The 16,159-nt window shown below is 38.5% G+C and overlaps 2 protein-coding genes across 2 annotated transcripts; one reads left to right on the top strand and one right to left on the bottom strand.

Moving 5' to 3' along the window:
• Window positions 1-792: 792 nt before the first annotated feature.
• On the bottom strand, window positions 793-9,548 carry ralaa (v-ral simian leukemia viral oncogene homolog Aa (ras related)). The gene is made up of 5 exons (XM_027005917.2): window positions 9,258-9,548; window positions 5,636-5,901; window positions 4,793-5,001; window positions 4,343-4,517; window positions 793-3,847 (listed from the first exon to the last, which is right to left on the bottom strand). Exons 2-5 carry the CDS (start codon window positions 5,747-5,749, stop codon window positions 3,725-3,727), a joined length of 621 nt encoding a protein of 206 aa, XP_026861718.1. The 5' UTR covers window positions 5,750-5,901; window positions 9,258-9,548; the 3' UTR covers window positions 793-3,724.
• Window positions 9,549-10,083: 535 nt separating this feature from the next.
• Window positions 10,084-16,013, top strand: zgc:111976 (uncharacterized protein LOC553663 homolog). The gene is made up of 17 exons (XM_027005920.2): window positions 10,084-10,090; window positions 10,571-10,590; window positions 11,007-11,076; window positions 11,207-11,261; window positions 11,482-11,614; window positions 11,718-11,746; window positions 11,912-11,983; window positions 12,080-12,154; window positions 12,245-12,321; window positions 12,407-12,472; window positions 12,675-12,786; window positions 12,983-13,107; window positions 13,404-13,522; window positions 13,872-14,070; window positions 14,207-14,302; window positions 14,457-14,559; window positions 14,833-16,013. Exons 1-17 carry the CDS (start codon window positions 10,084-10,086, stop codon window positions 15,020-15,022), a joined length of 1,548 nt encoding a protein of 515 aa, XP_026861721.2. The 3' UTR covers window positions 15,023-16,013.
• Window positions 16,014-16,159: the final 146 nt, after the last annotated feature.

The raw sequence follows: 16,159 nt of genomic DNA, 5'->3' as shown, positions 1-16,159 counted from the left end.
ACTGACTCTGACTAACAAGGAAGTAGCACTTGAGCTAGCTTCCCTTCTCTGGCCAAGTTTGAGTCCTACTCGGCAGATTCAACAAAATGAATAAAATTTACAAACAACCTGAGGAATTCACAACCGGAAAACTAGCATTTCTGCATTTACGCATTGATCGAAAAAGATAACCATATAATTATTTAGTCCTTACATTGAATTACATTGATAGAATTTTAGGCGAAACGGAGCGAACCTCGCGTGGGTAACATTTTACTACAGGGCCCTTTTTTGCTCTGAAAAGGCCTTCAATCAGGGTAGAGATCCTAGCCATGGTACTTATTAACTTCAATAAACTGCGTGAATCTTGCAATACATCGTTTTAACACCAGAGGGCGTGCGGCTTGTGTGTCTGATTGCCAACGTTACATTTGTACTTTTCGAAAGCAATGAAACAAAATTGATCTATAGCTATGCATATGATTTGCACTTAGCTAAAACGTAACTATAACTCTGGAAAAATTATCAAGCAACCAGAAGGATTACACTGTCTTACAAGTTACTTTTTTCTTCCAAGCACAGAATGATCAAATACACCATGTTCCAGTAAGACCTAAATTTTGCTAGTACAAAAGTGAGTGGTTGGGTTTTTGTGAATTTGAAGCGAGATTGAATGATGGTCAGTGAGTTCTGTTCAGTATTCCTTACTGCTAAGACTGAAAAATACTTTAAAAATCACGACTTTATGTTGAAGAAACTGAAGTGCAAAATCTATTTTTTTAAATATTTTATATATATATATGTATAAATAAATGGTCATCACCTTACTTTTATTTTCCTTACCAATGGCTCAGAGAACACAAGTTAGACATTGTAAGTATACAAGGATCTGGTTAATACAACAGCCAAAATTTTGAAATGAATATGCATTTTTTATCTGCATACTTGATTCACAGCAACAAGATATGCCTTTGTTAAAAAATAATACAATAAAAAAGGAAAGTGAAAACATCTTCCGGGTCTGTCTGTGGGGGGTGGGTGGGGGGCAAAAGGGTAGCAGCTAGATTAAAAAAGGAGGAAACAACCTAAATCAAAGCATTATCAGAAAATGGTATGCATCATCTTCAAACACCAAGCTCTAACTTCAAAGAGTGTAATGGGTTTAATCTTCATTGCTGCCAAAGCAATACTGATGCTACAACTGGCATCCCTAGTAGTAAATGCCACCCTAAAGTGAGGCAGATCAGTGTTATATTTCAAACAAAAAATAAAACATGAATGTTTTGAAACACTACAGACAAATTAAATTTAGTTGTATGGGATATAACATTGTAATTATTTTTTAAGAACATATACACTATTCCAACCACAATTTTAGACAAATCCTGTGTGCCTGTGTAAACACGCACATGAGCACTCACAAACAAGAAGGTATGAGCCATTGTAAATAAGCAAAAATAGCACCATGACAAAATTTGTAAGTAAGCAGGCAAAATAGTTTAGCAAGTCTGCTACGAAAGCCAAAAAAAAACTATCCCAAGCTACCACTCATACATATTAATATAAAGCAAAGAGTTAGTTTTACGCCATTTAACTTTGGTTTGCCTTAAATGGCTTCATTGTAGTTAAATTCTCAATGGCCATAATTTAGTATCTATAAAATGTTTGCTCCATCTCTTCAGCCAACTGTAGTGTCTTAATAGTTCAAATCTACAAATTTTTTAAATGTAGAGTTACTAATTCTGTCAACCCCTTTTTAAAATCACACTTGGCAGTAGTGGTCTTTTAAGCTATTAGCTAAAATTTTCTAATTAATCATTTGGACAGTTTTGGAATATTAATTTTATAAGCAAAGCCGAACATCACAGAAAACACAATTTGCTTTGTTAGTGTTGCAGCTTATTAAGTAAATAGAATGGGGTTAAGATACTCTCCATGTTGGTAAAAGTGTTTTGAAATTTAACTCCGCACTCCTTCACCTCCCCTTCACTTGAATCTTGTGGTTTGGTAAACTTGGCCAGTTTTTCTCCATCCTGGTTTTGCAATATTTCTGTCATGCACTTTTTACTGTCGCCAGTGCTTCAACACACCCAGTGTAAGCTGAACAAAGGGTCTATTATCCTTGAATTAGGTGTGTTGGATGCAGGGAAAACACTAAAATGTACACACTGAACTAGGCAACTGGCATGATGGAGCATTTCCATTGTGCTAAAGGCATGATTACAAACCTCATGCAAAGATAACAAATAATGTACTATTACAAAAGATAATTAATGAAAAGTAAATTGAAAACACTATTATACATTTTAAGATGAAATAACTGGAATTTTGTTAATAACAAAAGTAAACAAAAAGCCTGATCATATAATTTAAAATCAGAAATCTTAAGAGTTTTGATGTGTACTCGTCTATAAAAAGACATACAGTATACAGCATACAAGAAGTCACAATTGCCAGTTACATACCACACACAAAAAGAAAAAACATTGTAGTGGTATTTTACAGGGCAATACCAATATTTGTGGCTTCTTTGTAAATTGCATCTCTGATATTAAGGCAGAGAACAACTTACAAAACTGTCACATTTTCGAACCACAATAACGCCCCGTGCAGACATAGCAAGTAGTTTAAATTAATGCTGCACAGGGCAATGACCTTCCCTGCAAACTGCTGCTCTAATCTGACAAATCAGCCAAAGGTTTAACGTGGAGCTTGTACTGTAAGGTTAGTCCACTTCACATTCACAACAGATATCAAGGCATCAGAAAGTCGAATGAGCCAAAAACGGTTCCATCCAAATCTAATGCGCCATTTCCAATGCACATTTCCCATAAGTGGAAAAGGTTAAAGTGTGTTATGAGGGCAAATCTGTTAAACAAACACACTGACAACAATTAAAAAGCTTAGTGTCGTATAGTTATTAATTGCCAGGGTTTAGCAGTGATTAACCTAATGTCAAAAATGTTACTGTGCTTTTCACTTGCATGTCAACCATTACTCATTTCTGAACCACAACTTACAACTAATACGTTCATACCATCTTAAATCTTATAACATATGTAAGTAACAGATTTTGTTTTTAAAAGTAAGACATTCAATAGCCAACCAACTGATACATATTGACCAACTCAGGCCTTGAATATAATAATTATAAAATCCACTAGTAACTTAGCGCCACCTATTTCATTGTGACTAAGGCAGTTCATGTCCATTCTGATGGGCTATTTGGCCTCTTTTGCTTCAGTCAAGAAAAGAGCAAAAGGCCCAGCTAGAAAATGGCACTAAGTTGACTATGAATATGAAATAAGGGTCATACTTAAGTGTGATCCAGATGTTTTGACCATCAGTCTCCAGTTCATGATTCAAGAGAAAAACAGGATTTTACACCATTACTTTGAAAATCATTGGTTGGATAGAGAAAGCAGTTCCAAACTTGACTTGTCACCAACATGGGACAGATGCCATCAGACACTGCATAAGATTCCTGGTATGAAATTTCACTAAGAGCACATTTTAGGTGGAAAAGAGTTCCCTTGGAGCTTCACCGGGCTATAGCTAAGGTGAATCAGTCTCCTCTAATCCTCCATCAGACCAACTCTAGCTCTGATGCACAAACACCATGACATTGCTGCAAACCCCACAGGCCAGGATTAGTTGGCAATGGGGTGAAATATGGAACATATAGATACACACATATTTAAAACATAGGGAAAGAGCATGGTAATGTTTGCTAATGTTCTATTTACTATAAAATGCAACATCTTTCTCGGATTCTCTTGGCCAGACTTTTCCTCTTCTTTTTCCCATTCTTCTCCTTACTGTCCTCCATCTTTCTGGCACGAATTTCCCTCATGAGGTCAAAGAACACCTGTAGTGACAAGACTCATGTAAACACCCAGAGCCCAAGTCATACAGACACAAACTGAAAGACCTTGCTTTGCACTGCCATATGGAATCCTGACAGCGCAATAATTTTTAACTTTATTTTGCAGCTTTGTTTAACTGTCAAGCATGTAAATCTTCTAATGGCATTCGTCCTTGGCTCTGAACACAGTGATTCAATATATTTTCAATAGATTTTAATTCACAAGTTCATAAACGAATTAAGAAGTAAATTAGGTCTACCAATTTTCAGTATATCTCAATGTGGATGAAAAATGATGCAAGACACATCAACATGGGCTTTGTCTTTAAATAAGAACCTCTAGAGTCTATGCAATTAAGATGAATAAATTCATTGTTAATACAAATTATATTTCTCCTGCACAGCTCTTCCTATGCATGACATCTTGCTTGTCGCTTGGATTGACTAAGCGAAAGTCTTTTATGTCCCCAGTCTAGTCACCAAACCGCTAGTACTCACCTTGTCTACGTTTGCACGAGTCTTGGCGGATGTTTCTACGTAGCACACGCCCCACTGCTCAGCACGCGCCTTGGCCTCATCAGCGCTCACCTGCCTCCTGTCCTCCAGGTCTGACTTGTTCCCCACCAAAAGGAAGGGGACATTCTCATCTTCCTTCACTCGCAGGATCTGCTCTCTGTGTGGAGAAAGTGAGACTCAGTATGGCCCATCCATCAGATTTGATTAACCTATCGTTATGTTTAAATGGACTGCCAAAATACATTACAACTTGTTATGCAACTTTTTAAAAATAGATTTCTATAGAGATTTAGTGCATGTAGTGTATGCCTTAACCACAAAACCACACTGGACTGAGAAGAGAAAAACAAACCATTTTATTTCTGTAATAATTGTAGCTGGAAACATTCTTAGCGGGACTCTCGGGCTTAACAGAAAGAAGTGCTACTCTACCTGAAGTCAGCAGTTGCAGCAAATGATTCCAGCTCAGTGATAGAGAAGACACAGAGGAAGCCCTCTCCACTGCGAAAGTAGTTATCCCTAATGGCTGCGTAGTCCTCCTGACCTGCTGTATCCAGAATGTCGATCTGAACCTCCTCTCCGTCCAGGACCACCTTCTTCCTGTAGCTGTCAGCTTTCGTGGGCTCGTAGTCCTCCACAAACTGGGAACGCCATATTTCAAAGTGCTTCGGTAAAACTAAGCTTACTGAATATCAAGACTTAAAACAAAAGCAATCTCAGCACACTTTATTTGGACAGGCAGTCTTTGGTTGCTTTATTAAGACAGGGCAGCGTGTTGTGCACAGCAGTTTGGCAGTCAAGTCTGTCATACAGTCAAACTAATTTGGCTAATGCAGGTGCTACTTTCCTTCCACTGTAACAAAACACTATATTGAGACAGTTCTAATTAACCAATGGAACAGCTTTGGGCCTCACTGTTTCAAGTAACAATATGCATCAAGTTGAACTTCCATGGTTGTCTATTATCTTGATTGCTCAGATGATATCAGCCTTGATAGCCTAAAATAAACTTGCTTAACACTGCAACCTCCTAAATAAACAAAAATGATATATAATATCTTAGTTGCTTGTGGTTGCTCTGAATATAAACACATGTAAAACCATCAATGCCTTCCAAATATACAACCAGTTTTGTGATGGTTATTTTATTTAGCAATTATTTCATTACTCTTGAAAATATCGCATTCATAGTTAACTGTTACAGCACCCCTATTTCAACCTTGAATAAATTATGCAAATGTCTGTATTTTTATCATATTTTTTTAGGATTCTTACCTCGTCATACATGAATTGCAAGGTGAGAGCTGACTTGCCCACACCTCCACTGCCAACCATGATCACTTTATGCAGGGCCAGTGAGTTCTGCCCTTTGGGCTTGGTGGCTGCCATGACAACTTGGGGGTGTTGGAGAGTGCTAAGAGGAAGGATGTTTTGGAAAAGGAAGTTGGAGAAGAGGTTGGAGGAATTGCTAACTGCACCGGAGCAACGAGGGTCACCGTGGAGTCTGTGGAGAAGGTTATGTACCACGCCAAAGAGTAGGCCTGTAAGTAGAGAATATTGAGTAATCAGAGTCAACATCAGCAATTATCTCTCTTACCATTGTGTATATCTAGACAAAATACAAAAGCTTAAGAAAGTCTGAATCACTATTAAATTTCTCCTTCACCCATCCTCAGTTCCAGTGTCTGATTTAGTACTGACACAGAAGCCTATAATGATCTCCATATGATTTTCATGGATAACATGCAATGCATCAAAAAAACATCTGTGTCGTCATAACTGGAAATGAACAGAATGTTATGATGTGGTAACTGGTGTGGGAAAGTGTTGTAATGTTTTTTTCAAAGTGGGTGAAGGCATGAAGTAAATTATATAAAAGCCTTGTGTACAGTTTCCAAAACCTTCAGTGAAACAACCATTTTTATACAGTTCAGCGAGTTCAGGAGTTCTGTACTGTATGTTATCTTGAGTTCAAGTCAAGTCTCCAGAAGTGAAGTCTGAATATTAGTATGAGTCATCCAAAGCCAAGTCACCAATGACCAGATCAGCATCTCTGGGTTAAGTCATAATGTTTTGTGAACACCTTTTGCTACTTTTCTCTGTTGAAAAACAAAATACACTTTACAAGAGACACACACTTTGCACTAACACTTACTACTTGGCTGCTTTGTATTATAAGTGTTGAGCAAGTATTAACTTAGCAGGTTGGAAGCTGGGTTTTTGCACGTCAATGTCACTGCTCTAGCAGAAGCAGTCCTGTTATAAGAAACGGGACCATCGATAAAGGGCTAGAGAATGGCTAACACGAATAGTGCATGGAAAGAGATGGGCTACACACTCCAGAGCATACGTAAACCTTACACTATTAAGATCTAGACTGTGATTCACCAAGTCATTATTGTTACTTTTCTTTTTCAATAAATGTTAATTATAATGTTTTAAGTAGCAGTGCAAAATTTGCAACATAAATACATTCTATTCTATTCCATTATATGCAAATAACTTACTAATACTTATACTTCAGAATACTTACACTGTAAGTATTTTACAGTGTGAATATCCTGAAGTGTCAAACTTAAATGTTGTGACACATATTTAATATTATAGGGAATTGTGGGGTCAAACACTCCCCGACATAATATCCACCAAAACTATTGGGATGAGCCACTTATTTTTTTTTAAAATCACCAAATCACATATTGTAGCCTACATAAGTTGTTTTTTGTTTTTTTTTAAACCTATAAGCTTCTGTCCATTTAATGTTGATGTGCCACCATTAAATTTACAAAACAAGGACAGTACCAGCAAGGAATGGGTATTTTCCCTGTAAAATTGTATACTGGGCCATCTACCACATCTAGGAACTCCAGTTATCCTTCTCCCTGCTGCCATTCTTAGGTATGGTTTTGGTTTCACTTTCACTTGGTAGCTTAGCGTTAGCTGACTCGGTTTCACTAATCACACCTTTAACAGTCTGCTGCCACAGTCTTTTATTAGTTCAAGTTTTATTTTTCATGCCCAAATTTACCAACACACTCCATTTTAATAAATGCACTAATAATAATTTAATAAATGCACCTGAAGTGAGTGAGTCTGGTCAAGGAAATTACCATCTTGTATTATCTTATATTTTTGTCAGATGTTCTAGTTACTAAATCTAATATTTTGGGGGTTAAATTTCAATTTAAGAACAGCATTTTCCCTACTTTAGCCTGCAGCAGCAGTGTGCTTATTCACAACAGTGCAGTTTTGGAATACTTATCAAACACCTATTAGACATAAAACAACATACTATTTATCATGTCTCAAGCAATTGAGTCTGAGTCCAAGTCCTGGAATTGAGTACTACAAAACTGGTTCAAACTAATACTCCCTCATCATATAAAGGTGATTATTAGGATGTGATTATTAGAGGACAGTCTAGTCTGATCAGAAATTTCATCATGCTTGACTTACAACAAAGATTCTGTAAGACGGGTTGATTCGTTAGGTGCTGTGTCTTTACTGAAAACTTTCAGACTCTTCTAATCCATCCAGTACATTATATATAAACACTCCCCTGTAAGTCTCCCTACTGACATTAGATGTAACGAAAACTGTCCATTCATCTCTTCAGTGCCTTTAATATCTTATAAAGTGTCTGGGTGTGTCTAAAACTAACACCAGTCATCTCAACTGTATATAGACATTTTAGCCTATGAACCCTGCACAAAACACTGCTCACAGTACACCTTCTAACCAGTGTTAAATTAACCTAATTAACCTGCCTGTACTAGACACGTAATGCTACACTCAGACCATAATACAGTTCATATAGTATTACAAGCTACACTAGGTATTCTCACACTAGATTATACATAATGTGTACAAAATGCAAGAGGATCGTTTTCTAAACAGGTTCTTATTAACATTACTAATAAATAATGAAACGCTATAATGTCTTGTCGTATTAGTCCTTTCATTTTCTGAGCTCACAGCATAGCTACCCTACACGTTCAGTGGATGACTTTCTTCAAATTAATCCAGTCTCCCAATAATAGTGGAGCCTCTCACAGAACATGTCCCGACGCTTGAAGTAGTCAAAGTTGTTTAAACGTATCAAACATAGACTATAGTAGAGACTATTAATTCGTTCAAAGGCTGAGCAGCCTAATAACTGAAGCTTACAGCAATGATGACGACCTACGGATGACAAGCTGACTGTAAAGATAACTGCAAGAAATGCGGGCCATCCATGGAAAACCCAATGAAACGGACCTCATAAGAGGCAAGGGTTGGGTCTTTTTAAAAACGCGCTGTTGAACAAAAATACAAATATTATTCACACTCCTAGTTAGACAGCTAGCTAACTAGCTAAATTATATGTTAAAATATAGCTAAGTGGCTAGCTATACTGTCACGTCACAAATAAGCGGTATTTCTGTATTCTCACTACAAAAGGTTAGGACATAACGCTGGTGTTAAAGCTAGCTAGCCATCACCCAACAGCGACTCCTTGTATACCTAAACTTGGGTTACTTGGCCATCTGGATTTGAGGATGTCCTCATGACTGTACACGTTAGCTAGCTAGTTAGATAGACAGCTATTGAGTTATATCAGAAGCTAAATCAGCTAGATAGCAAGCGTAGTCATGAATTAACTGAGGTGAATCACCCCAACATGAGTTTCGCTCGCTAGCTTAGCTAAGCTAACTATGCTAACTATCCTTCTTGCTAACCGGCTATCTGGGTAGCTCACAAGCTTTGTCATTTAGAAGCTAGTTAGCTGGGTTAGCTTGTTAGTTAATATAACTGCTACGAATACAACTTGTAGCACTCCTAAAACTAAACACAAACCTTAACACCCTGAGCGTGTAAATATAACCGTTATTCACACGTACTGTAACGTTAAACTTACCCTCGCTTGTCGGTAGGCGTTCAAAGGCAAATTTAAAGTCGAACTAGGAGGGGCTCTGGTGCCCAGACTGAGCCTCAGTTTCACAACATTCCGGACCTAAAGTTGTGATGAAAATCAGCTCCTCAAATATCAGGTTTATTAAAATTGACAATGCTTGGATAATTGTTGCTGCTGTAGCAACCGGCAATCATTAGCCAAATGCTAAAAGACTACAAGCTCAAGATAGGAGAATCAGACTGAACCTGTACAGACCACTGCGTTCCAGGCAGAGATGCGTACTGTATGCGCATGCGTAAGGACTATCCACTGCTTAAAGAGCGCCACTTGGTGAGAATTCATATTTCTAGAGAAGTGTCAGAAGGTAGGAGGACAATATTACTGCATCGCCTGTTGGCATATACGGACATATTTAATCTGGATTAAAAAAAAAAACAGGTGCTGTTGTGATTGTGACCAAGTTCATTTCACGGGACGCTGTGCTGAATATACGCAATCCTGTGACAATACTACACATTAAAAAAAAAACACAAAGTAGGGAAACACAAAGCCCTGCAACGGCCGAAATGAAACAAACGACCAGTGATAAGCCTGAGAGGATCAGTTGCTGCTGATAACTGAAACCAGCTTGCAAAAATACCTGGAATGTGTTTCGATGTTATAATATGTGTAAACAGTTGTTCCTTTTGAAAACTACAGGTCCAAATCCATTTACTCTGCGATTTAAAACATTTTTTTGCCTTCTAGTCATGAGCAAGACGTACATGTCTGAATTAAAGTCAAAATATTCTGAGAAACCCTGGAGTGAGACCTTGCAGCTGGTGCGTAGATGCATGGTAAGAGAACCTCAAGTCTTCTGCTCTCACATGAAATATTGAGAACCTGGCAGACTGGTGTACAGTGTGATTTAGCTCAAGGCTGAGCCCAACATTGTGCATCAGCCAGATGCGGTTCCTTGATGTCATATTCTGTGTGTTACTCAAGTGCTTGCCTCTTGCTCTGACCACTGATGTGCTGCTGAGCAAGTTGCGTGCGCAGCCTAAGAAATGTCTTCCAGATGCAGGGCTTAAGCAAGACTGTTGTGGCCGGAACAGCTCTGTGCCAAACTAATACGTAAACAGCTGCCTCCTTTCTGGACGTGGGGAGAGTATTACTTCTGCATGCTTATGAAGACATTTCTCCCCAAGCAGCTGTGAAATGTCTGTTCCTCTTGCTTTTTCAGCTTGAATAACATTAATATGGTACACACATTTCAGTGGGTTTCGTGTAGTGTTTTATTGCTGTTTGAGGTTCAGCAATCGGACATTTTATATGAGCTGTTTGCAGGAGTAAACAGGTATTTGTGTAGCACAGTCTTTTTTAGTTCATTTCTGTATTCACTGTCTGTATAATTACCACATGAAAGGCAAACAAAAAATAGATCCATATCTGAACAGAGGTTTTCTAAATGTGGTTAGACAACAGTTTCTTTGGCCTAGGTCCTGGGGCGAAGACTTTAGTGATTATATCCGTGAAATTGTGTTGGAGTTTCTGCCCAGAAGGGCTTTAACAGCTGGGTCAAAGCCTGAAAGTCATGATCACTTTCTATGTAGAGGCCTAAATTGAGAAACATTACAGCTTAACAGCATAGGATTCTCATGGAGGGCTTTTAGCAAGCCTCTTGAACATATGTACCTCAGCATTTCTGTAGGACATGGACACAGGCATTAAAGGAATTCTTTATTAGAAGTGTTATTTTCTCTGCTACTACAGGACAAACCTAGGGCCAGGCCTTGCGAGCCCATAATCAGGTGCCTGCAGAAACTCCACAATGCACAGAATGGTAAGTATGTCCAGTGTATCATGACTTGGAGAAATGATTGAGAAATATCATGTATGAATGAAAAATAACATTCATTTTTACAATAATTTTTACTATGTATGTGGATGTTTTGTTGCTTTTTTTCCTACAGTGACCTCTATGAGTGCCATGGTGACTAGGCTGGAGATGATTGCCAATCAAAGAGGGTTTGAACCCTTTTAAATACAACTACTACTTTGCAATATATCAACATTTATAGATTTGACTGATAGCCCTTGCTCTGTGTTCACAATAGCTGTGTGCATGATTTCAGAGTCATATAATGTATAACTTAATACAGTGTCCCATTCCCCAACCTAACACAATGTGAACTGCAGTTCATGCATGAATTCTTAACTTTGTCATTTGATGCGCCACCGTTTGTAGACTGGTTTCCCACCTGAGTCCGACAGAGACTGCATGTTATCTGACAGCAGATCTGTTCTACCTGGAGGTGCTTTTGTTGCCTGGGGGAGGAGTTGAGGATGTGAAGGTGGCTCAGCATGGTGAGGCTCCTGAGGTAAGGGGTTCATGGGTAAGGGGTACTCTGGTAATGCTGTAGAGGTCATTCCATAAGTGAGTAGGGACAAAGGTATTGACCAAATACTTATCTTGTGTTTTAGTCAAATGTGTCACTGCTTCAGTTACTAAGGTAAGAAAATACTTAAATTTTCCTATTCCTATGGTCATTTTTCATTGTTGAACACGATAAAAAAAACAATCGTGGTTGTTTCCATAATGTTTATGTATTGTTGATTTGCTCTTTGAGAGTTCTGATTCAGTGTCCATGTATAGTAAACTTTTCATGTCTATGTAGGATGAAGAAATTTGAGGAATTCTCACAGAAGTTGACTGACCTTGCTTCTCTTTATAACATACCAGGAGACAAGTATTACTTTCCTAAACATATGTTGATATGGACCACCCCTTTATACAGTATATCTTGCATTTATATTAATTATATATAGTAAGTTTTATCTTACAGTGATACAAAGGTGAAGGTGTATACAGCTCTACAGCATCTGCAGAAAGACCTAGTAAAGATATCCAATTTACCAAGGTGAAGAATTTAATGTTCTAGTATTTAAGTGTAACATTGGAAATTCTTGGCAAATTCTTGGGGGAAATCAACCTTTTCTTTAAATTGTAGATATTTGATAGAGAGAGATGTGCATGTTGACATGGTTCTGAATGGCAGACTTGGAAGCATCATGCCTTCCAGAGGAGGTATTTTTTGGGGGAGCTGGATGGGTTTTGTTAGAACTGGGATAATATCCATTATTGGAATTTAATGTTACTCCTTCCCTGTTAGGAAGCCCAATGAGCATCCAATACTACATTAGCCCATCAGAAATTTTGAAGAAGATGAAGCATCCTGGTAGGTCAGAACAATCCTCTATTTCTCAGTGGCTGTATTGAGGTGTAGAACTTGTCACTTCACTTTATGAGTAAAAATACATTTTTATAGCACCAATAAATTTAAGACTGGATTGGAATTCATAAAGTATGACACACATGTATTAATTGCAGATTATGGTATATTTTGCAAATGCCTTACTCTTTCCAAATTCCCCTGCTAGGTGTAGGCACTCACAGCCAGGTTGCCATGGTAGTGGTGGGTGCCAGTACCACTACGCACAGGTTGCAGATGGACTCTGTGATCCCCACTCCCCCTCAAGTTGACTCACTGGGGTGGGCAGTTGAATTTTCTAACTTGGTCCCTGGTTGCTGAGTTGATCACTTTTAAGTCAGGATCATTGGGAATTGCATTGCACAGACAATGACAGAAGTAGTTTTGAGAACTTCTCCGTGGCAGGGTTGAACTCTGTAGTTAAATTAATTCTGCCAGCAGCAGTGGAGTGTGCATAGAGCTGTGTATGTTTTGCAGGTTCCCTGTGCTCAGGTCACTGTCTGAAGTGTGCACCGAATCCTTGCCAGCCTCTTTCCTTCTCAGACTCCAGCCACCACTGCCCACGCTCAAATCTTTGATCCACAAGATGAGCCAAATCACAGGTCCAGGCTGCATTCGTGTATCCTAGGAGATCTGTCTTTACTGAAGGACTGAACAGTAGCCCTTGCTCAGCTGATGAAGCATCCTGTATCACTGGAAACTGTACTTTACTACAGATTTACATGCGCACACATATGTATTCCAATTTTACATACACACACATGGAACAAAGCTTAGTTTTTTTTTGTTTTTTTTCTGGTGATGAACACTAACATTCCCATAAAAACCTGACTGCATTATTTTGTTCTTTAAGTGGTCATTCAGAATGTTGACCTTGAGCTTCACTGATGTTTTCCAGAACTTCCACCAGAGGCTGCCCTGCAGGGGGTGCCTCTTTTCCAGCTGCTCGAGTCAGCCTTTTTAGAGAAGAAGAGCTATGGGAGATCACATGATGGAATGGATGCTCATTTTCTTATGGTCTGAAATTCTTAATTATCATCTTTAAAACTTTCCATTACATTGTTGCTGAGCACTTTCTCTATGTAAAGAGAATATTGTCAATGATGGCAATCCAGTGATGGCATTTACACGCTCATAATTTTTTTTCTTTAAGTAGATCTATGCAAGTGTCTACAGAACATCTTTGAGAGGCAGTCAAGTGCTGTATAATTTGTTTGTTTGCTAAACCTACAAACAGCATGATTAGCTACTTGTGCATACAACTGAGCCGTCTAACTCCTTGTCATGTCTAGCTGCAAAACATGCCTAATTGTAATTTTGAGCCCACCCATTTAGAGTCTACAGTTATTTATTATGCATTTCTCAGTCTCTTCCGGATGATGAGTTTCACAGCTATGTGTTCTGTGGCGCTGCATGGGAGTGTGACTCCTGGAACGGAGCCCTTCTTCATACAGTGTCCTTCACCCATCCTGCCCACGTACCTGCCTTATTGGAGCTCTTCCGCCATCAGTCAGCTATTAATGTCCTATTGGCAAGTTGCATCACCGGCCATAAACACCACCCAGGTAAAACATGTCATTCTTGTCATACACGTACCTAAGTGTTAAGGAATTTTAACATTTAATGTCCCTATAGGGTGATGCATGTATGCATTATGTTTTTTTGTTTTTTTGTTTTGTTTGTTTGTTTTGTTTTTTGAAGGGCTTGTGTATGACTTAATCTGCGAAATCGTCCCAGAGTCTGACTACAGCTTTTCTGTCACCTTCAGCCTCCTGGACAGTGACTCTCTGGCAGTTTGTATGTGCTTGCAGATCAGCCACTGTGGCTCATGAGGCCTCTATTAAGAATTCATTTCATATTTTACACACTGTATCCTCAGTTATCTTCTTTTAATATTCTCACTTTTTCTCTTACTCTTCATCCTTCATCTCATCTAATCTCTGGTGTCCAGTGCTTGTTTCCGTGGTGAATTCCCGACGGGTGCGCTGCAGGCTCCTAATGCCAGGTGGAATGGATCACTTTCTAGATGACTACATCTGTAAAGTCCTCACACGGTACAGTTTAACATTTTAGCAGATCAAATTACATTTTTTTGTTCTAACAGATAATGTTGCAAATAACAAATTATATAGTGAAACTATAAAATGGTAAATTAAAACTGTTACCATTTGATTAAAATTGTCTACCATTGATTCCATGTGCTTGAGTATAAACATAACAATTTTAAGATGAGCAGGTTGTGTGACTAGTTTAAGGTAGGTAAAAAAAATCTGTAATTTACAAGAACTTTTCTTCGATTTATCTGTTTGTTCTGTTTGTCTTTCCAGATGCATGTCTATTCCCATAACCATGAGAGCCATACGCAAGAGGTTGGCCAGAATGAGATTTTCACCACCCCATCCCTCTGAGCCTGACTCTGCTGTTAACACTAAGAGTTCACCTCCACACCTCAGCATGTCCTCCACACCCTGTTGTCTTCCTGTGAAGTGTCCTCCCTTCTGCGCTGTTCTCCCCTGAGGCCATGGAGGAGGATTGCCTTCCCTCCTCCCCTAAACACGTCACGCCTGTAGTTGGCGGCCCTGTTAATGATGGTGCTAATACAGATGCTGTTGCTAACCCTTCCCCCTCTGTCTCTGTGGGTATCTATTCACACAGGGTGGCTAGCACCATTTCACCTGAGCTGATTTAGAATGCTGTGAAGGAATAAGGCATTTCTGAGAGGGTTCAAGTATATTAGTTTTTGTCAATTTTTAGTAATAAAAAAGCTAATATTTTTAAATATTAAAACAATAAAGATAATGGTGTAAAACCAAAAATGCAGTCATATATTCAGGAATTTAAAAACGTATTTGCTCTCAATCCAAGAAGTTATAGCCACAGCTTTTAAATCTAAATGGCACCACCCCTCTGCACAATATCTGTTTTACACAGTGATATCTATATATCTGTTCTACACAGTAATTTCTACACAGTGATGTTTACACAGCATTGGTTCTACTCATCATCTTGGGCAATCTGTTCTCTCACTATATGATAATTGCTCATGCAGCACCTCATTACATTACATTTTATGTATGTTGACCTAACTACCTTGGCTGTTTCTTGTGTTGTATTTTGTTTATTGTTAAATCTCCTGTATCTGTGAAACAGAGGACCTAATAAGAGGAAGTAGATAGCATTTTTGGGCTGCTTACCACTGGGGTGTGGCATTTGCCTATTAAGGGTTTCTGGGCCTTGGCATTTGACCCTGCCCCAGACAACCAGCACACCACTGATTAGTACCATGCATGTCAAATAAACAAGGAAAAAGTAGATTCTTTAGCTAGCGTTTTCTCAAATGCACTACCACAAAAATCGCTGTTCAGACATTAGACATGCTAACCATACTGAATTCAGATCTGCAATAAACAATTACATCTGCTTGTGCAGAAGTATTTATAAAGTTAAGAGGTATTAATTCAGTCCAGAGTGTTGTGGTTTGGTCATTTCAAAATGTACTTCTTGTTAGGATTACTGCCAATAAAGAGTTGTAAAAACAGTTCACATTGCAAATGTTTTTCTAATGCAGCTTTAGGGGGATAGTTAAGGGTGTGATAAGTGATATCGTGGAACATTAAATAAGCATAAATATGTCATGATATAATGATGAACTAT

The sequence above is a fragment of the Electrophorus electricus genome, chromosome 10 (assembly GCF_013358815.1).
Source record: "Electrophorus electricus isolate fEleEle1 chromosome 10, fEleEle1.pri, whole genome shotgun sequence".
NCBI lineage: Eukaryota > Metazoa > Chordata > Actinopteri > Gymnotiformes > Gymnotidae > Electrophorus > Electrophorus electricus.
The sequence above is the reverse complement of the archived record's forward strand: the minus strand, read 5'-3'. Positions and strand labels throughout refer to the sequence as shown.

Coding starts and splice junctions, on each gene's coding strand:
- zgc:111976 (XM_027005920.2), top strand. Junction 11,615..11,717: donor AGCATGGTGAGGCTCCTGAG/GTAAGGGGTTCA, acceptor CTTGTGTTTTAG/TCAAATGTGTCACTGCTTCA. Junction 12,155..12,244: donor AAGATATCCAATTTACCAAG/GTGAAGAATTTA, acceptor TTTAAATTGTAG/ATATTTGATAGAGAGAGATG.
- ralaa (XM_027005917.2), bottom strand. CDS start 5,749: ATGGCAGCCACCAAGCCCAAAGGGCAGAACTCACTGGCCCTGCATAAA. Junction 5,002..5,635: donor TGCAATTCATGTATGACGAG/GTAAGAATCCTA, acceptor TGGCGTTCCCAG/TTTGTGGAGGACTACGAGCC. Junction 3,848..4,342: donor CTCGTGCAAACGTAGACAAG/GTGAGTACTAGC, acceptor TTGTCACTACAG/GTGTTCTTTGACCTCATGAG.